Source organism: Sciurus vulgaris, assembly GCF_902686455.1.
Source record: "Sciurus vulgaris genome assembly, chromosome: 17".
NCBI classification, from domain to species: domain Eukaryota; kingdom Metazoa; phylum Chordata; class Mammalia; order Rodentia; family Sciuridae; genus Sciurus; species Sciurus vulgaris.
Genome location: NC_136478.1, coordinates 70912847 through 70933004, shown reverse-complemented (window position 1 = coordinate 70933004; position 20158 = coordinate 70912847). Strand labels below are relative to the sequence as shown.

At 58.8% G+C, this 20158-nt stretch overlaps 2 protein-coding genes across 6 annotated transcripts; both read left to right on the top strand.

Moving 5' to 3' along the window:
• The first annotated feature begins 104 nt into the window (after positions 1 to 104).
• Positions 105 to 10781, top strand: MBOAT7 (membrane bound acylglycerophosphatidylinositol O-acyltransferase MBOAT7). 2 transcript variants are annotated; one of them, XM_079118185.1, is made up of 8 exons: positions 105 to 441; positions 1080 to 1158; positions 1253 to 1382; positions 1900 to 2026; positions 3893 to 4052; positions 5181 to 5541; positions 7139 to 7315; positions 9767 to 10781. In XM_079118185.1, the coding sequence occupies exons 2-8, from the start codon at positions 1083 to 1085 to the stop codon at positions 10152 to 10154; spliced, it is 1419 nt and encodes a 472-aa protein (XP_078974311.1). In that variant the 5' UTR covers positions 105 to 441; positions 1080 to 1082; the 3' UTR covers positions 10155 to 10781. The 2 variants fall into 2 exon arrangements, with proteins under 2 accessions (XP_078974311.1, XP_078974312.1); XM_079118186.1 differs by lacking the exon at positions 105 to 441 and adding an exon at positions 829 to 851.
• A 163-nt stretch (positions 10782 to 10944) lies between these two features.
• TMC4 (transmembrane channel like 4) lies at positions 10945 to 20045 on the top strand. Of its 4 annotated transcripts, none has more exons than XR_013760336.1 (15): positions 10945 to 11157; positions 11726 to 11939; positions 12245 to 12390; positions 12481 to 12713; positions 12855 to 12976; positions 15920 to 16067; positions 16572 to 16739; positions 16959 to 17122; positions 17297 to 17423; positions 17795 to 17892; positions 18185 to 18368; positions 18641 to 18771; positions 18847 to 19019; positions 19638 to 19716; positions 19813 to 19857. XR_013760336.1 is itself a non-coding variant. In XM_079118168.1 (15 exons), the coding sequence occupies exons 1-15, from the start codon at positions 11079 to 11081 to the stop codon at positions 19879 to 19881; spliced, it is 2118 nt and encodes a 705-aa protein (XP_078974294.1). In that variant the 5' UTR covers positions 10948 to 11078; the 3' UTR covers positions 19882 to 20045. The 4 variants fall into 4 exon arrangements, 3 of the variants coding, with proteins under 3 accessions (XP_078974296.1, XP_078974294.1, XP_078974295.1); XM_079118168.1 differs by having other exon boundaries at positions 10948 to 11157; positions 18864 to 19019; positions 19813 to 20045; XM_079118169.1 differs by having other exon boundaries at positions 11015 to 11157; positions 11706 to 11939; positions 18864 to 19019; positions 19813 to 20045.
• Positions 20046 to 20158: the final 113 nt, after the last annotated feature.

Below are 20158 nucleotides of genomic sequence, written 5' to 3'. Positions count from 1 at the left end.
AGTAAGCCGAAGCCTGTGGACCCGCCTCCAAACAGTGGGCTCAAGCTCCCTGCTGCACCCGAAGAAATCCGAAGCGGAGGCCCCGCCTCCTCCGGAACTTTGAGCTCCTGACCCCGCCCTCCTGGCGCCGTGCTGGCTCCTCCCGGCTCTAAGCTCCCAGCCCTCCTCTCTCCGAGCTTGTGCTGCTGCCGGCTCACGTACTGGTGCTCGGCGCTCGGGTCTAGCAGATTCGTCCTGTCGGCTGCTTCTGGCCTGTGCTCCCAGTTCCCTCTCTACCCAGCCTATCCAGCGCCCCGACTGCCGCCGCGTCCCGGGCCCCGACCGTGAGGCCCGGCCGGCCCCCGCTGGAGCAGGCGGCGCGGGGGCGTGCTGTGCTGGGAGGCGTGGCGGCGGACGCGGGCTGGGACTGCTTGGTCTCCTCCAGCCCCGCGGGCCTTTCAGGTGGGCTAGACTGGGGAGACCGGGCGGGGGCGCTGCGGTCTGGCTCTTGGTGAGGTGCGGGAACCGCGCTGGAGTGCGGCCGGGCGCGGTGGCGTAACCGCCTGTAGCTCAGCCCGCACGCCTAGGACCAGCGCTGGGCTGCGCCGCGCTAGGCTAGGGCTGCGAACCGGGCCCGAAGACCCGCAGGGTCTGCTCTCGGGGGGTGGAAGAGAGGTCCGAGTTCCGAAGGGGTGGGGGTTGGAGGCCCGGGCTTCTCCGGGTGCTATCGAAGGGTAGGGCGGGGAGGTTGGGGTGCCTGGATTCTCGAAGAGCGAGCAGCTGGGGGTCTGGAAGGCGGTCTAGAGGGTTCCCGGGTCCTCCACGGAAGAGGGGATGGGAGGTCTGCATGTCCGGGCTCTGAAATAGGAAAGGTATGGAAGGGGAGCTGTTTCTGAGTTGTCAGAGGAGGGGTGTCTTTATGTCTGGATCTTAAATGCAAGTGGGGAATAGGATTTGATTTCTGCCAAGGACAGGGGTGGGGGCTGGATTCCTGGGTCCTAGGAGAAGAAGTGGGCACAGGTCTGGTTTCCTGGATCCTCTAAGAAGAGCTGAAGGCCTGGGTTCTCACCACAAGCGCCTGCCCTCTATCCCTCCCCCAGATCATGTCACCCGAAGAGTGGACATATCTGGTAGTTCTTCTTATCTCCATCCCCATCGGCTTCCTTTTTAAGAAAGCTGGTGAGTCAGGTTCCCTCCCCAGTGGAAAGTAAGGGGGGTTGGGAGGGGGACCCCCTGGAAGGTTCCAGGCTTATGCTGTTCTTTTTCTCTGCAGGGCCTGGGCTGAAGAGATGGGGGGCAGCAGCTGTGGGCCTGGGACTCACCTTATTCACTTGTGGTCCCCACACTTTGCATTCTCTGATCACCATCCTTGGGACCTGGGCCCTCATTCAGGCCCAGCCCTGGTGAGAACCCTGGGGAGGGAGAGTGGGGGTATGGAGGAAGCAACTTGTTTCCTCTTTGAGTCTTTCTCAGCTTCTGCCTCCAGCTCTGGATGCCTCCTCTTTATCTCTTTTCTCTGTTGCTTGTCTTATCTGTCTTTTTCCTTTCTGCCTTGTTCTGCACCTTGTCTCTGTGTGTTTGGCCTAGTCCTTTATGTCCACGATATAGCTGGCCATGCCACCACTCATGGTCAGTGCATAGCCCCCCTGCATCTTGAGCTCTGGATCCTGACGATGAAGAAAGAACTGGAGACCTGAAGGTCTTCACCCTGCAGCTTCTGTCAGCCCCTTTTCGTTCTTTGTGGCTGTGCAGTTCCATGTGCTGCCTCTTCCATCCCTGCCTCCCATTCTCCAGCCCTCTCCCTGCCCTCCCCTTTTCTGTCCCAGTAGGGAGAGGTGGGGGAGGATTTGTGGCTAGACTCTGGGAAGAGGAAGACAGAGGCCCAGGTCCCTGCCCACAACTGACCTCTCCTTGCTCCAGCTCCTGCCATGCCCTGGCACTCGCCTGGACCTTCTCCTATCTCCTGTTCTTCCGAGCCCTCAGCCTGCTGGGCCTGCCCACTCCCACGCCCTTCACCAATGCCGTTCAGCTGCTGTTGACATTGAAGGTCAGACTTGGAGCTTATTCTCCCTTCAGCTTCCTCATGGGCCATTGAATCTCCCCTGCTTCACCTCCTCCTCCCACCCATGCCTGTTGGGGATTGGTGGGGGGAGTTATTTCACCCAAATCCCGCGAGTAGAACTTCACCTCTCTGTGGGGATAGGGTTCCCTTTCACATGTCCTCTAGCAGTTCTTCACTTCTCCACTGTTCTGAAGTAAGGAAATGGCCCAAGTGCAATAGCAGGAGGAGCAGTTTGGCACTTGGAGCGAGCCTGTCCAGTGTGCTTTGCCAGCATGCTCTCCTTGAGTGTCTGTGGCAAGCCATGTTGCAAAGGAGGGAATCCAGCTCTGGGGAGGAGGTACCTGGCCAAGGGCACAAGACTGGGAAGGCCATTCTGACTCTTAACCACATGGGCAAGTGGATGGAGGCAGACTGCCAGGCCCTGCCTCAGGCCTGTGAAATCCTGAGGTCCTACTGTGCGATGGGCTTCCATGAGTGAGCAGAACAGTCTTGCCAGATTGAGATGGGTCTCTCCAGCATTCGTCCTCATCCTGAGCTCAGGGATAGGCAGGAGTCAGCTGAGAGAAGAATTAGAGGAAGAGCGTGTCAGGATGTGTAGGGACCACAGCATGTGGAAGGGAGCAGGCTGAGAGCCACAGACTGTGCCAGCCTCATCTTCTTTCCAGAATGCACAGGGGACTGCACAGCCAGGGTCAGACCAAGGCCAGGGTGGTGGGCATCTTGACCCGTGGAACCATTTGAACTTTTTCCTATAGGAGACCAAGATCTACTAGGAGAGTCTTTGGTTTGTTGCCAGGAGAGGGCATGTGACCAGTTTTATGTATTTAAATATTCACCCTGGATTCTGAGAAGAGAACCGAAGTGGATAGTTCAAGGTGGGATGAGAAAGGGTCCCCTTGTCGAAGTTCAGGTGACCAGTGGTGGCAGCTTGTGTAAGCGGTAGGCTGTTGGTAGATGGGTCAGAGTCCTACAGGTGCCACTTTGAGGATGATTTGAGGGGTATTTATTTGCAGGATTGTGGGTAGGACGGAAAGAACAGCATAGAGGCCCTGGGCCAGGCACAGTGCACTGTCACCAGTCCTGATCCCCAAAAGGGGATAAACAGGTCATGGAACCCGGAAGGAAAGGCGGTTGTGTAGGGCCGTCGACCCCTGAAGTTATCCATGCAGGCTGTGACCTCCTGGGAAGGAAAAGCCCTGGCTTCACTCTGCTGCCTTTCTCCATCTGCCAGGGCTGACTGCACTAAATCCAGCAGGAAGCTGGAAAGCACACCTGTAGCTGTAGTTTTGACATGGGCTCTGGCTGGACTGGTTAGGGAGATCTGGAGAGGCAGGTAGAATGTCCTCAGGCCTGCAGTGGAGGCAGAAAGGGAACAGACTGAAGAGTTCAGGGATTTAGTCTAGAAGCAAGGGAGTGTTCCATCCTGGGCAAGTAAGTGGATGTTGTCAGCTTTCTTGAGGGTGGAGACTAGAAGACCCAGTGTGGGAATCAGGTAATAGCGTGATCCACTTGGGAGGTGTTGAATTTGAGGTGCCTGGGAGACATCCATATGTAAATGGCGATAGGCAGATTCCTGGAGAGGTCCAGGCTGGGGTTGAAGTTGGGTGTCATTAACATGTGGACAGTATCTGAAGTGGGTCTGATGGAACTTGACCCCAGAGAAGGAAGAGGAAGGCCTAGGACGGAGCCCCGGGGAACACTGCCAGCGGGAGGCGTTTCCCACCACTCATGCCCAGAGCTGCCCATGGAGTGGGGCTGCAGCCCAGCTGTACCCTCCCAGCCTGCCTTGCTGCTGAGAGTGGTGGCTTAAGGGAAATGGAGCTGACCCACCTGCTTACCCTCTTCCCCCAGCTGGTGAGTCTGGCCAGTGAGGTCCAGGACCTACACCTGGCCCAGAGGAAGGAAATGGCCTCAGGCTTCAGCAAGGGGCCCACCCTGGGGCTTCTGCCCGATGTGCCCTCCTTGATGGAGACGCTCAGCTACAGCTATTGCTATGTGGGAATCATGACAGGTGAGTGGGCTTACTCCACATGTTGCCTGTCCACTTCGGTCACCCTCTCTTGCTCTCTCCACCCAGAGTTTAATGATGCTTCTGAGCCTGAGTAATCCCTTACTTTTCTCCTTTAGCTTATGAGCTAATACAGGTCGAGGAGTTAGGCCTGTGCAAACCTCGTGTTTCTTTTGAGAGCGTGTTTTGCTAAATTGCCTGGGATGGCATCAAACTTGCCTTTCTCCTGCCTCAGTCCCTGATCAGTTGGTCTTACAGATATGCACACCTGGGTTCCTGCGCCCAGATGACACGTATTCAGAGTGTAGGGTCCATTTTCAGTTTCAGAAAGTTTTTCTCAAAAACGTTTTCCTGGTTGAGGGTTTGGTGAGCTGTTTGCAGGTTCACCTGCTTGAAGTGCACAACTCGCTGGCTCTTGGTGCAGCCGCAGAGTTGTGCACTGTCACCACGGTGTGGTTATTTGCAGAACAGTTTCCTCCTCAAAAAGACACCTTTAGTCATCCCTCCATCCATCCATCTCCGCATGCCACTAACTGACCTCTGTCTCTGTAGATGTGCCTGTTCTGGACATTTCTTATAAATGGAATCATAACACGTGGTCTTCTGTGAACATGCAAGGTTTTCCACACCTGCCCCTTCTGTTAGTCCCGCTGCTGCTCCCTAGGCTGCCCACTGTCACATCTGAAGAGCCGCACTGTTCCAGTTTCCCTGTACTGCCCCTTTCCACACGCAGCCACTCCGCAGCCAGAGGGAGCTTGTGGACTGTTCATCTGGCCCTCGTCTGTTGGAGGGGCCTACAGCGGTCTCCTAGAGCTCCGAGAAAACCACGTCCTCACTGCCTGCCATGCCCGGGGAGCCCCTGCCGCCCCTGTTTTTCTGGCCACTGCTTTACCTTCTATGACTCATTGATAAGGAGATCACCCCAACTCCGAGTCCTGCCCCCTTCTGTCTCCTTCCCAGGATCTTTGTTCCTCTCTAATTGTCCCTCTTTCTTTCTCTGGGTCCCTGGTCCTCCATCTCTCCTACCTGTCCCCATCTCTGGCCCTGTCTCCCTGCTCCAGACTTGAGCTCTGCCCCCTCCCCAGCTGCACACAGCAGGAGCGTCTGACGCTGCCCTCCCCACCTCCACAGGCCCGTTCTTCCGCTACCGCACCTACCTGGACTGGCTGGAGCAGCCCTTCCCGGAGGCCGTGCCCAGCCTGCGGCCACTGCTGCGCCGCGCCTGGCCGGCCCCGCTCTTTGGCCTGCTCTTCCTGCTGTCTTCCCATGTCTTCCCGCTGGAGGCCGTGCGAGAGGACGCCTTCTACGCCCGCCCGCTGCCGGCCCGCCTCTTCTACATGATCCCCGTCTTCTTCGCCTTCCGCATGCGCTTCTACGTGGCCTGGATTGCCGCGGAGTGCGGCTGCATTGCCGCGGGCTTCGGGGCTTACCCCGTGGCTGCCAAAGCCCGGGCCGGGGGCGGCCCCACCCTCCAATGCCCACCCCCCAGCAGGTCAGGCGGCGGGAGGGAGGCTTCCCAAGACCCAGCAGGCCCCACCACCAAGGGCTGGCCCTGCCCCTAGCAGGGAGGAGAGTGGGGAGCAGGGGCAGGGCCACTACCTGTGTGTAGGTGTGTCACCCCGGCATCCCGGCTGCCTTCCCTGTCAGTAGGGAACCGGTGTTCCTGGTACCCGTGGACCGCCCCTTGTCGCAAGTGCTTGCCACCCGTCACTATGGTGAATTGCCCTCCGTTGCTAGGAGAAGGAAGATGCTATCTTAGCAACCACATGTGTCCCTATGTTGCCTGGGACATGTCACCCCCAAGAACTGTACTGTCCCTCCTCTCAAGGATGCCATCCTTTGGTAGGGGTGGGTCACCTGCTGTTGCTAGGGAAGCTGGCTCCCTAGGACTGTTGTTAGCCCCTTTGTGCCAGAAGTCTTGCTCTTTGTGGCTCCAGAACCTGCCACCCAAACTGCCCTGTGTTACACGGCGCCGTCACCTCCCCACGGGATGTCACCATGTAGCAGTTCTAGTTGCCACCCGTGACTGTACGGTCCTGAGGGCATACCATTCCCAACAACCTCCGGGCCTTCCTCCTGCCGCAAGCCAGCTGAGCCCCGGCCCTGTAACTCTGGGTTGGCCCTGTTGCTAGTGATGCTGCCCCTGTCCCCAGCACCACCATTGCTAGGTGAGTCATGAAGGCAGAAACTTGCCAAGGAAGTGCTGCCCCCAAGGGAAGTGGCACCCTGGCTACTGGGAATGGGCTGACCCTCTGCTCTTGGAATCCATGGTCACCCTTCCTGGGGCTGGGGCTAAGCAGCAGCCCTTTGCTGTAAATTATGAGCCACCAGCCCCCAGTAGTGACAAGCGGCCATCCTGTTCTGCCCCCGCCACCGTGTGCATTTACTGCCATTGCCCTGGTAACCACTGCAGACCGCAGCTGATAGAGAAGGAAGGTCCCCCCAGCACAGGCAGGAAGCAGGGCTTTTCCAGGTCTACCAGGCCCCGCTTCTAAAGCATGGCTCAGTTGCTGTCATCGAGGGTTCAAATGGTGCCAATGACCTGGAAGCCACTGTATTTCTGGAGGTGTCACTTCTGGAACAATCACAGGGACCAGGAAGAAAGTCCGTCTTTGGAAGCTTTTCTAAACAGCCTGGGCCTTGTTGCTAAGGAATGCCTTTTCCCTAGCAACAGGAATCTGAGAGTCACAGGGCCTAGAATGTCTCCCTAGCAACCCCAAACTGCCTTTTAGACTCTTCCCTAGCAACCACACTGCCCCACACCAGGAAGGATCGTATTTGGAAGCTTTTCTGAATGTACTGAGTGATTGCTGAAGGACTTGAGGCTCAGGCTTTTGGTGGCTGTGGTAGGCCTCCTTGGCTACCAAGAGACCCCTGCTATTGGTGAATGCTGCCCTGTCCACCCACCCTGCTCTCTCGAAGGCTCCCTCTGGGCTGTCCTCCCCTGTGGTCCTAGCAAGTCTGATGGCCAGAGGGCTGTCGCCGGTGCAGAATCCCCTCCTTAGCGTCTGGGGCTGGGACAGGAGCAGGCCTCGGGAGGGGCCTGGCTGAGCTGCATGTCTATCCCCACCCTCATCCTCCACCCCCAGTCCGGAGAAGGCGGCTTCCCTGGAGTACGATTTTGAGACCATCCGCAACATCGACTGCTACAGCACGGACTTCTGCGTGCGGGTGCGGGATGGCATGCGGTACTGGAACATGACAGTGCAGTGGTGGCTGGCACAGTATATCTACAAGAGTGCGCCTGCCCGCTCCTACGTCCTGAGGTGAGGAGCCCTACCCAGCACCAGGGCCAGCGCAGGATGCCTCCCAGGCAGCCCCTGCCCCGAGGCTCACGGGGCTGTTGTTTCCAGGGCCTGGGGTCCTCCTCACTGTAGAGCAGCAATGGCGTGGGCCCTGCAGACTCGGGGGCCAGATTGTGCCTCTGCAGGTTACTGAGGAAACTCGAGGGGGCACTTGGCCTCGGCGTCCTAAGCTGTTGGGGGGGGGGGGCACCTGTTAACTTCCTCCTAGGCCGAGCCGCCAGGTGGGGTGCGGTGTGAAAGGGCCTCACCTGCGGCCTCACGTGGTGCTGGCTCTAAGAGCTGCCGCTGTTTTTCGTTCCGATGTTTCTTGTGCTGGGATGGAACCCCAAGCCCTCTGCATGACAGGCAAGCACCCTGCCCCTGAGCTATGTCCCCAGGCCTCTCCCCATGCCTCCTGAGACTGCCAGGCATGGTATCTCTGCAGTCATCAGAGAGGTCTTATTACCGTCTGAAGGTGAGGAGGCAGGCTCAGAGGTACTAGGGAACGTCCGTCCCAAGTCTTACTCAGCCTGCCCGGGCACCATGCTGCACACTCTGATGAGAGCCTTCTTGAGGGCACCTGCCTGGGCATGACCAGACGTGGGATTTAAAGACCATTCCGTGCCTGGCATGCGCAGGAGGCCCTGGTTTGATTCCCAGCAAAAAAAGTAAACGGAGAGTTCCACTCTGGCCTCAACAGGAGAGGGAGCAGGAGGGGATGCAAGGAGGCTGATCTGGAGACCCTTGGGCTGTCCAGGTGGGGCTAATGGGGAAGCTGGAATCTTCCGTGGGGCACAGTGACCCAGAAGCAGATGGTAGTCTAGTCTTGGGCATACCGCCTGTCGGGCATGAGGAGAACGGAACCCTGATTCCCAGGTTGTGAGTTTGGGTGCTTGAGGGTCCAGAAGGGGCGCACGCTACGGGGAGAAGTTTCAGGAGGGGGTGGGATCAGGTAACAAGACTTGGTCTGGTGTCATTGACCTTGAGGTGACTCAGATGTTCAGCAGGGGGTCATTGGATAGGCAGTCAGTCATGTGACTGGCACTTAAGGGAAGGGTCAGTGTTAGAAGCAGACACTTGAGTGTGGTCAGCTGCAGGTGATGCTTCAAGGCCCAGGGCTGAGGGCTGGGGTCTGGCCCAGAGCACAGGGCAGCCTCTGCCTTCAGGGGTTCTCCGTGGGGGTGGTTGCGTCACAGCGCCCAGGGCTGTGGCAGTGTGTGCAGGGGCGTTGCAGGTGTTGCTGGGGGTAGAGCCTGGGGCGGAGGCAGGCCTGGTGTCTGGGGGTGGACCAGGGACGCCTCTGAACACCACAGCACACGGGACACAGCCTTCTGTGAGCTCACGTCCCCATGCCTTATGGCAGACTGCTCTTCTGTCACGAGGTGGTCTTTACCTTAAACATCTAGGTGTGCCAGAGGGACAAGCCCACAGGCAGGAGAGACCCTCCTGGGGTCACAGGTGTGGCAAACCACTGATGGAACTGGATTTGGAGGGTGACGTGGGGATGGATGACTGCTCTCTGTGGCACAGGGAGAGTTCACCAGTTTCCAGGGCTGGGGTGTGGCTCAGTGGTGCAGCACGTGCCTAGCATACGTGAGGCCCTGGGTTCCCCCCTGTGCACACTTGGCACATCTGTGTGTCTCTCTTACACAGCCAGGGGCACCCTCGGGTCTGCCAAGGAGGAGGGGACCTGGAGATCTGAGTCCTCATGGGTCACCAGTTAAGCCCCCGAGTCCCTAAAGCAAAAAGGGGCAAGTCTCCCATTTCTCGGTCCTAGAAGATCAGGAGTGAAGACTGCTGGGTCCTGAGGGAGGAGGGACAGGCTTCTGAAATCCTGGCTTCCTGGAGGAAGGAGGAGCTGGACTCCTGGTTTACTGAGAAGGGCAGAGACCATGGCCTTCCAAGTTCTCTAAAAGAGGAAAGAAGGCTCGGGACCTTCTCCTCTGGAGAGGAACAGACCTCCCAAGCAGGCCAGGGACTGCTGGGTCTCGGGCTGGACTGTGGCCCTCAGGCATTCAGGGGCACCAGGACCATCTGAGGCCTCCCCCGCTGGCGGTGTCTTCTGGGCCTTATGCCCGGGTTTCTGCAACGGGGTGGAATGGGGCAAGAATCAGCAGGTCCCCAGGTGGTGCTGAAGCCAGGCCAGGGACCAGCTCGCTGAGAGCAGTGCCTGGCCAAGGGATGGGACTCCTTGGCTCTGAGGGAGGAAGGATGTCAAAGGGCAGCAGCATGCTTAGGTCGCTGGGGTCTGGGTGAGGCTGGTGGGGCCTCAGGATTCCTGACGGAGATAGAATCCATAGCCTCCTCTGCCTTCAGGAGCTCAGGACGAGAACCCCCAGGTCTGAGGGAGGAGGCTTGGGGTCTGGACCCCTGGGTCCTGTGGGGACTGAGGGTGTGGACGCCAGGGTCCTGATTCCCGGCCTGGTTCCCCAGGAGCGCCTGGACCATGCTGCTGAGCGCCTACTGGCATGGCCTGCATCCTGGCTACTACCTGAGCTTCCTGACCATCCCGCTGTGCCTGGCTGCAGAGGGTTGTCTGGAGTCGGCCCTGAGGTGGCGGCTCAGTCCTGGGGGCCAGCAGGCCTGGGACTGGGTGCACTGGTTCCTGAAGATGCGCGCCTACGACTACATGTGCATGGGGTTCGTGCTCCTGTCCATGGGTGACACGCTTCGGTACTGGTCTTCCATCTACTTCTGCATTCACTTCGTGGCCCTGGCCTGCTTGGGGCTGGGGCTAGCTCTGGGTGGGGGCAGCCCCAGCCGGCGAAAGACAGCACCCCAGGCTGCTGGCCTTGCCCCAGAGAAGCTTCGGGAAGAATAGGCAGCCAGGCACCCCCAGTGCGGTGCCGTCCGGCCGCCAGGCTTCTGCCTGGGAATTCCTTGAACCAGGCTGTTGTCTCCTGCCAGAGCCCCTGGAGGCTGGCGGCCTGGAGAGGATTGTGCTTCCCAGCTAGCCACCCTGCCTCCCACTGAAGCAGAGCTGGGGATGCACCTGCCCCTGGCGCTTGGCCCTGTGCCTGCAGCAGGCCACTCCCTTGAAACCAGGGTCCTGTCCAGAAGCAACTCCTGTCCTCACTGCTCCAGCCTGCCGGTGTTCAGAGCCTCGCTTCCCCAGGATGCCAGGGCCAGGCGAGTGGCCACGTGGCTGCTTGGGCAGATTCCCTCCTGATCCTTGGTGTGGGGGCAGGGGCTTCAGGGTCAGGATCTGGGACGGGGAAGCCTCTTCCTGGGTCTGGGGTCCTCGCGTGTCTCATCAGAGCAGTACTTCAGGGTGCATGGGAACGCGGCCTTCCATTTCCTGTGGGGGCTGAGGCGCAGGTGGCCTGCCAGCGACTCTGCTCTTGCAGCTGCCACCTCAGGGCCCAGCCCACCGCCACCCCATTGTCATCCCTTGGCCTGTGACAGGTCAGAGTGTGTAAATCTTTCCTAATAAAGTGTGGCACAGGCATCTGTTCGTGAGAGTATCTGTGGGCAGTAAACCCCTGAGACACTTGGGCCACCATGTGCCAGCAGGAAACACCAGGGCCTGCCTCCCAGTGGCCAGGCTGGCGGGCTCCAGAAGCTGCTGGGACTTCATTTCCCGGCAGACCTTAGAGCGGTGGCCTTGAGAATTTGTGGGAACTGCACTGTAGTCCCTCCTGGCCACCTGGTGGTCAGGTGTGGCCCTGCCCCAGGGCCCTCCCTTACCTGGGGCAGTCCCCGCCCAGGGAGCCTGTAGAGAAGGAAACACTGCAGGCTTAGCGCCATGGAAGGAAACCGGACCTGGGACCCTGACACCTGGGGCTCCTCTGGGGAGCAGTCAGCCCCCCAGAAAGCCAGGAGAGGTGGGAGAGCTTGGGGAGTTCAGGTCCATCCAGCCTTGGAGTCGGGTGGGGTGGGGGGCTGGGTTCCTGGTTTTGAGGGTGGGGAGGGGAGTGACTGGAGACTTTCACCCCTTGGTCTGAGGAGGAGTTTGGAGACCCAGGCTCTTGCAGTCTCAGGTACAGGAGGGGACAAGTTCCCAAGCTCCTAAATAAAGGAAAAGGAAGTTGAAACCTGAACTGTGCCCAAGGGTAGGAGGAGCCTGGGTCCTTAGGGAGAAGAGACTAGGGCCTAGACCCTGGGTCTGAGGGAGGAGCCTTGGCCCGGAACCCCGGGTCCGAGGGAGGAGGCTGGGCCTGGAACCCCGGGTCCGAGGGAGGAGGCTGGGCTGGAGCCCCGGGTCCGAGGGAGGAGGCTGGGCCTGGAACCCCGGGTCCGAGGGAGGAGGCTGGGCTGGAGCCCCGGGTCCGAGGGAGGAGGCTGGGCCTGGAACCCCGGGTCCGAGGGAGGAGGCTGGCTGGAGCCCCGGGTCTGAGGGAGGAGGCTGGGCTGGAGCCCTATGCCTTCCCAGCCTTCTGCTCCCCTGCACAGGCCAGTCCTTGGCCTCTGTGCTAAACGAGCTCCCCAGTGCTGCTACCCTTCGGTATCGTGGCCCTGGGATGCCACCTTGGGGGACCCTGCAAGAGGAGGATGAAGATGGAGAAAGGAGCATCCAGGCCTTTGTAGAACCCAGCCAAATGGAGCTGCCGGACCCTCGCCCTTCCCGGGAATTGCCGTGGCCCATGCAGGCCAGGAGGGCACACAGGTGCGGGCCTCGCTCTCCCCAGCACGCCTCCCTCTCGGGAGGTGGCGCCCTGCTGGACAGCCGGCTGTTGTCCTCCCCTGTGGCTCCACAGGCGCACACCCATCCTCAGGAGCCCCGCCGTCGCGCTCCTTTGTGCGTCTCTGCTTCTGTGCGGGTTGAGTCCATTGGTTTTCTCTTGTGTGGAGTCCTCACACTGAGTCCAGTATGCCACCGTCCTGTCCTCATTTTATGAGGTTCTTTCTACCTTTGGGTGGTTCCCAGTTTGTGCTGCCAAGCCCTTGATTTTCTGACTCTTTCCCTTCCAGAAAGAGCCAGGCCAGGGAACAAGTGGCCTATGGCCCTGGACTGAGGGCTGCCCACTGGGCCCGGCTGCTCCCTCGGTCCAAGGAAAAGATGAAGGAAGGCTTGCGCACCCTACAGCCCTGGGCCTGGACGCTGAAGAGGATCGGGGGTGTGTTGGGGTCTGAGGGAGGAGGATGGGGCCTGGACCTACAGGCCTGGTGCTGACCAGGAAGGACCTGACCCCTCTGCTCCCCTGCAGGTCAGTTTGGTGGGGGCACGGAGTCCTACTTCTCCCTGCTGCGCTTCCTGCTGCTGCTCAACGTGCTGGCTTCTGTGGTCCAGGCCTGCATGACACTGCTGCCCACCTGGTTGGAAGGGGCTCCCCCCGGCCCTCCTGGCCCAGACACCTCCTTGCCCTGCGGCTCCTATAGCCCCCACACCCAGGGGCTGGTCTCCTTTCCCACCCAGCTTTTCAACCTGCTCTCTGGAGAGGTGGGTGCTGGGCCCCCTGAGACCCTGCCCCCGGCACTGACGTTGCAGAACTTACACCTGCAGCCCTGCGCGGGAGCCTGGCTGCCTGGCTCCTGGTCCTGCTCCGCCAGCCTCAGCTTGACCCCTGCTCCACCCTCACAGGGTTACCTGGAATGGTCCCCTCTCTTCTATGGGTTCTACCCACCCCGCAAGTACCTGGCTGTGACCTACCTGTGCTCCGTCTTTGCTGTGGGCCTCATCTGCCTCCTGCTCATCCTGCACCGGTCAGTGCCACACACTTCCTGACGTGCTGGACAGGAGGGGAATGAGCGGTGGTGGTCGATGCCCTCCTCAAGTCTCCTGGGTCTTCCTCTCTGTTCCTTTCTGAGTTGAAGTCAGTGTTTAAGATGCTTCTTGTGCGTAGAGGCTAGGGATGCACAGAAGATGGCAGGCTCCCCTCCCTGCGGCAGCCTGGGGTCCAAAGGGGGAAGGGAAGATGTTAAATAAGTGCGTGTGTTGCCTGCTTTCTGGTGAGAAGCAGAGCTATATAGGGAACAAATAGGGGTGGGTTCGTTCATCCATGTGACAAGACTTATTGGCCACCTACTAGTGCCCGGCATCGTCTGAAATGTTTGGGGTTTGTTACCGAGAAAAACAAACAAGAACAAAATAGTCTCGTCCCCGTGGTGCTGATGAGAGTGCCCCTGGGGAAAGAGGCAAGGAGCGCGTCACTGGCACGGGGTGCAGGGCCGGGGCGGGGCACATCCCGCTGCTGATGCCTGGGCCAGGCGGCTGGTGGTCAGGGAAGTGTTGTTGAGAAGGCAACGTTGAAAGGATGACGTTGGGAAGTGAGTCTCGGCACACAGGTCCCTGGGCAAGATGGAAGTGCCAGAGCAGGGCGGGCGCCGTAGGGCAGGTCCTTGGGCAGAAGGCCATCTGACCGGAGGTGGGGTTTGAAGGGGCCCCTCCCTCCATGGGCTTGTGGAGAAGAGAGGGAAGGAAAGGCTGAGTGAGGGGAGGAGCAGGGCAGAGGGAGGAGGTCAGGAGGTCACTGCCAGAATGCAGGGGACAAGCGATGGTGGACAGACCTGGAGGAGAAGCAGGGTGGTGACCAAGGGTCCACTTTGGATGCAGTTCTAATCTTTAAAAATGCCGCATGTGTTTGGACAAGCACACTAGAAGAGGGGTTGGGTTTGGTAAGTGTGAAGAAAGAACAGGAGCTGTCTGGTGGCTCACACCTGTCCCAGCAGCTCAGGAGGCTGAGGCAGGAGGATCGAAAGTTCAAGGCCAGATTCGGCAACTTAGTGAGGCCCTACTAAAAAGGGCTGGGATGTGGCGTGGTGGTAGAGAGCCTCTGGCTCTGTCCCCGGCACCGGCACCGGGAGGGAGGAGACAGGCAGCTCCCTGAGACCACACCCTTCCGTGGCCTGGTCTTCACTTTGCGTAAATGGAGGCGCTGGATATATTTTGAGGGCAGAGCCCACAGGGTTCTGGATGGGGAGAGGGGTGCAGTAGAAAACCAAAGTGCGGAAGGTCTCCCTGTTGACCCCGCGCCCCGCAGGGCAAAGGCTGAGGTAGACGCTGTGGAAGGAGCAGGCTGGGGGCATCTGAGATGCACTTTCGGATCCAGGGACTTTGAGTGCCTCCTATTTTGATATTTTGGGGGTGGTGGGGATGGGCCTCAGGGCCTCGTGCCTGCCAGGTGACCCCCGGCTGGGCCGCACCCCAGCACCAGTGCCTTTTAGGTGCAGTGTTGCACGCAGTTGCATGTGTGGGCTTGGGGCTCTCTGGCATTCAGGCAGGACAGGGAGACCCCCAAGGGAAAGGAATGTGTTCAAGAAGGAAACCAAGGACTTGAAAAAAAAAAAGGAGAGTCTCCTATGAGCTGGGCCCGAGGCGAGGCCTGGGAGCCACCAGAGGGTCCCCAGCCCCTGCACGGTTCACAGCCTGGCAGGGGAGATAAGCAGTGGGACAGGTGTCGAATGAGCAAACGTCGCTGATGAGTCGGGGAGCGACCCCACATAGAAACCAAATGGAATGGTGTCCACAGACCTCTGTCAGTCAGGAGTGAGCATCTTCGTGTTCGGAGCTCACTAGTCTCAGTCTCAGCTCATCTTTGCCATGGTAGCTTACAAGGCAGCCATGGGTGAGGAGCAGATGAGTGGTGTGACTATTTCAGCATTTACAAAAACAGGTGTTGGGCGGGGTTTGACACAGGGGCTGTCGTTTGCTAACCCCTATATTAGAGAATGGTAGGAGACCCTTATTAGATGTAGTTGTCAGCAAGGGCTTCTCTGATTGTGGAACCTGTGGCTGGGCTCTGGAAAGAAAAGGAGCCAGTCAGCCGAATAGCCAAGATTCCAGCATTCCAGGCAAAGGGCACTGCAGTGCAAAGGCCCTGTGGTGGGAAAGATGTTTGGGTGTGTCTTGGGAAATAGAAAGCCAGTATGAGGAGGAGGAGGAGGAAGAGGATGGATAAGATTTGAGCTTCAAAAAGTAGGTGAGGTGGTGGACACTGGCTGGTTATGCTAGGAAGAAGCCTAAATCTTAAGAGCAAGGAGAAGCTGTCGAATGGGTTTTCAATAGCAACAGCAGAATACCATACTGTTTGCATAAAAAAGAAAGTCCCAAGCGGCTCCCAAACAGAAAATGAACTGAGCATGGTAGTGCACACCTGTAGTCCCAGTGAACTGGCAGGCTGAGGCAGGAGGATCACATGTTTAAAGCCAGCCCCAACAATTTAGCAGTACTCTGTCTCAAAATGTAAAAAGGGCTGGAAGTGAGACTGTGGTTAAGTACCCCTGGGTTCAATCCCTGGTACCAAAAAAAAAAAAAAAAAAAAAATGGATTCCCAGAGGTACAGCCTTCCTGATTGTGCATGGGAAAGGTGGGGCTGGGGCCAGCCAGGTGAAGGTGAATGTGGCCTCTGCCCAGTTCTGTCTCTGTCCCTTTCTGGTTCTCTGTCTCCTCCCTGGGCCTCCGTGCCCTCTGTCTCTTGCATGTCTTTATCTCCCCCTTCTCTGGGCCTGTCTCCTTCCCAGGTCCCTTCCTCTGCCCTCTGAAGCTGGCTCTCATAGGCTTCCTGTCACTTTTGGTTGTCTGTAACCCACGTTTATCTGACTCTCTTGGCCTTTCGTTCCAAGGACTGTATGTGTCCCACTAGAGGGTTGCCCGGAGACCCCCACTCGCGGCTGTTCTCACAACCAGTCTCCTGGTCTCCTCTTCAGCTCAGTGTTGGGGCTGAAGCAGACCTTGCTGGCCGAATCCGGGGCTCTGACCAGCTATAGCCACCAGGTGTTTTCGGCCTGGGACTTCGGCCTCCGCGGGGACAAGCATGTGCGGCTGCGCCAGCGCATCATTCTGTATGAGTTGCAGGTGCGCTTGCGGTGGGGCAGGGGCTACGACTGCTTAAGGACCGGATGGGACCGAGCTGAGAAGACGCTGGGCCTAGCCTGCGCTTGGCTTTCCTCCAAGGAGGGGGTCTTGGGGTATGGCAGGGCTGAGGAGCCGCGCGAGGGAAGCCTGAGTCTGAACCGTGTTGGAAAAGGCACGCAGCAGACCAGGACCGGCCTCGAAACCCCTCGCTTCCAAGTGGACTGGCGGGCTTGGGCAGAGGGGGCGGGGTTTGGCAGAGCAGAACCGAGCTCGGGACGGGAATCTGGGGACAGGCAGAAGGTCTGGGCCCCCGAGGGGTGGAGCTTAAGGGGGCACTGACAAGAGAACTCAGTGGGCCGATGTAGGGTCCGGGAGCGGGTGGCACAGGGACAACAAGAGTTCCCTGGTGGGTAGGCCAGGGCTGCATCAGTTCAATTTGAGGAGGGGCTCTGAGCGGCCCCCAGAACTGCAGAGATGGAGCCCACGGGAACTCTCTCCGCTTAGGTGGAACTGGAGGAAGCAGCGGTCCGACGCCAGGCTGCGGCGCGGACGCTGGGCCAACAAGCCAGGGTGTGGCTGGTGCGGGCGCTGCTCAACCTGCTGGTGCTGGCGCTCCTGGGGGCGGCCTTTTACGGCGTCTACTGGGCCACAGGATACACCGTGGAGCTGCAGGTGCCGAGGGGCCTGGGGAAGGAGCGTCCCAGGGACCTGGAAGCTACATTTCCAAGGATGGCGGGGTGTGGGAGGAAACCGAGGCCTAGGATTCCTCAGAGCTTAGGAGCACAGGGGCGGAGGAGTTGTTGGGACCCCGGACATAGGGGTCCTGAGCCGAGAAGAGGCCGGGGGAGGACCTTAGGCATGGCTCTTTGTTTGGTTTGTCCTCCTCCCCAGGAGATGCCCCTTGTGCAGCAGACGCCACTGCTAAAGCTTGGAGTGAATTATCTTCCGTCCATCTTCATCTCGGCGGTCAACTTCGTGCTGCCGTTTGTGTTCAAGTGGATCGCCCCACTGGAGGGCTACACTCGGAGCCGCCAGATCGTTATTATCCTGCTCAGGTTCCAGCCTCCTGGGGTGGGCTGGGGGTGGTGGAGGGCAGCGGTCCGAGTCTGGTTGTTGGTTCTGCAAACAAGACGGGGTCCAGGGATTCTGGATTCAAATGCCGATCATACTGCCTCAGTTTCTTCATCTGTGAAACGGGGAAAAAATCTTCCTCCGCCGTTCCCTTGCAGGACTGTGTTTCTGCGCCTTGCATCCCTGCTGGTGCTGCTCTTCTCTCTCTGGAATCAGATCACTTGCGGGGGCGACGCGCAGGCTGAGGACTGCAAGACCTGTGGCTACAACTACAAAGAACTTCCGGTGAGAGGCCGTGGGAGCGTTTGTGGCGCTCCTGGGGCAGGAAGCGGGCCGACGAGGAGCCTAAATCCTGGGTCCCTGGGGGAAAGGAGCTGGGTGAATGGGTCCGGACGCCTGGGTTGTGAGGCAGGAGCTTGGGCTGCTGGGTAGGGGCAGCTGCTTGAAAAAAAAACTGAGGACCCCCCAGAAAGCATGGGTAGCACTTCCCAGGCTGGCTATTTGAAAGAAGCCTCGGATGCTTGAAACTCTTTTATTTTTTTTGTTGTTGTTGTTCTAATTGGTCATACATGGCAGTAGAATGCGTTTTCACACATTAGGGATGCTTGAACCTCTTGCCAAGTTGTTTTGTTATTATTATTATTTTCCTTTTTCAGTGCTGGGAGACTCGTATGGGCCAGGAGATGTACAAACTCCTGATCTTTGATTTGCTGAGCGGCCTGGCGCTGACGCTGCTCATCCAGTTTCCTCGGAAGTGAGAGCCTGCTGCTCACCGCGGCTCCGCCTCTCCGGAGCAGTAGTCGCTCTTCGCCCCGCGCGTTCCCCCACCCCATCTCCGCCCTTCCAACTCCGGGTCCTGAGGCCCTCAGACCCCGCCCGCCTCGTGTTGGGCGGTTCTTCCCTCGGACCCAGCACCTGTTCAGGCCCCGCCTCTGCGTGGCCTAGAAGCCCCGCCCCACGCTCCTTTCCCATTGGTGATTGAGGCCTTGGAGGCGGGGAATGCGGCCGGCACGTCTCTCACCGCCCCGCTCTGCCCCACCCCTTAGGATAATCTGTGGCTTCTGTCCTGGTATGCTGGGTCGTGTGGCCGGGACCCAAGAGTTCCAGGTGCCCGACGAGGTGCTGGGGCTTATCTACGCTCAGACGGTGGTCTGGGTGGGGAGCTTTTTCAGCCCTTTACTGCCCCTTCTCAACACGGTCAAGTTCCTGCTGCTTTTCTATCTGAAGAAGGTGAGGAATGAGAAGGACTCGGCCCACCAGTACTGGGGCCTGGACTCCTAGGACCTGGACAAGGATGCCGGGTGCTCCGACTACTAGGTCATGAAAAGAGAGCACTGGAGGGCAGGAGAAGAAGGGATCCAGAGCATCCCAACATCTAGGTCTCAGTCATTAGGGCTTAGGTTCCTGGGTACAACCTGGACCCTGGACTAAAGGGTCGGAAAAAAGGAGAGGTGCGGGACTCTTGGGTCTCAGATCCCCTTTTCCACACCTTCCTCTGCCAGGTCACCCTCTTCTCCACCTGCTCACCAGCCTCCCGCACCTTTCGGGCCTCCACTGTGAATTTCTTTTTCCCTCTGGTCCTTCTCCTGGGTCTGGCCATCTCTGCTGTTCCTGTGCTTTACAGCATATTCCAGTGAGTGTGAGAGGCTCCTGCCTCCCTTCCTCTGCCCTCACTCAGGGTTCTGATTTTGGTCCTACTTGAGCCCAGCCTGTCTCTGCCTCCAGGATCCCACCTTCTAAAGTGTGCGGCCCATTCCGGGGGAAGTCATCCATCTGGGCCCAGATCCCTGAATCCATTGACAGTCTCCCTCAGACGGCCCAGAATTTTCTCTTCTTCCTGGGGACCCAGGCTTTTGCTGTGCCTCTCCTGCTGATCTCCAGGTGAGGGGACACAGACTTCAGGATATGAGTTTGAATGTGTGTGATCTGGGGTCCCATTACCTGTGTCCTTGAGATATCCTAGAGAGAAGGGACTGGTGCATGAACTGAGTCTGAGGGAGGTGGGTTGGGGGCCTGGATTGCTTGGTCCTACGGAGGAGTTGGGGCTGGGGACTGGATTCCTGGGTCTTGAGAGGAGTGGGATAGGGTCTTGCTCTCCTGGGCCTGAGAGGAGGGCTGGGGGTCTGGAGTGCTTACTCCTAAGGAAAAGGAGGGTCTAGAAGACTGGATTTCTGAATCTGAAGGAGGAAAGGGTCTTGAGGTCCTTCCCCCCATCCTCCCCAGCACTGGGGATTGAACCCAGGGGCACTGTACAACTGAGGCACATTCCCCGATCCCCAGCCCTTTTATTCCAGCCTCCCGAGTAGCTGGAATGACAGGCGTTCACCACTGCACTCTGCCTAAATATATAGGTCGTATTGCGTGGTGCGCACGCGTGTGTTGCTAGGGATTAAACCCAGAGCCTGGCTCATACGGGCCAGTCGCTGGTTTTTAAGGAGACACAGGTTGAAGATAACCTAAGAGCTTTTCTGGAGAGGCTTCCATTTCTGTCTCCCCTAGCATCCTGATGGCGTATACCGTGGCCCTGGCTCATTCTTATGGACGCCTCATCTCTGAGCTCAAACGCCAGATAAAGGCGGTGAGTCAGGCCAGCCCTGGAAGGGGCTCCTCGGGGACACGGAAAGTGACACGGGGGAGAGAAGGTATGTCTCACCTCCACCTCTCTTTACCCCAGGAAGCGCAGAATAAAGTCTTCCTGGCACAGCGGGCGGTGGCGATGAGCTCCGCCAGCGGGGCTCTTTGACCAGCCTGGCTCGGGATGACGCCCCACCGTGAGGCCTCAGATTTTCCCCAGAAGTGATGATGGCCTCCAAGCCCTGTCCGAGATTTCCAGAGCTTCTGCCACCAAGTGCGGACTGTCTGACTGGACCCCTTAATCATATTAATAAACAGGGCTGAAGCTGCTGAGCGCTTTTTCAAACCTGCGTCCTGAAGCCGGGGCAGGGCTTCGCCCCGGGACTAGCCAATCTGGTGTATGGGCATGCGTGTCGGCGCGGAGGGCTTGACGGCATGCCAGCCAA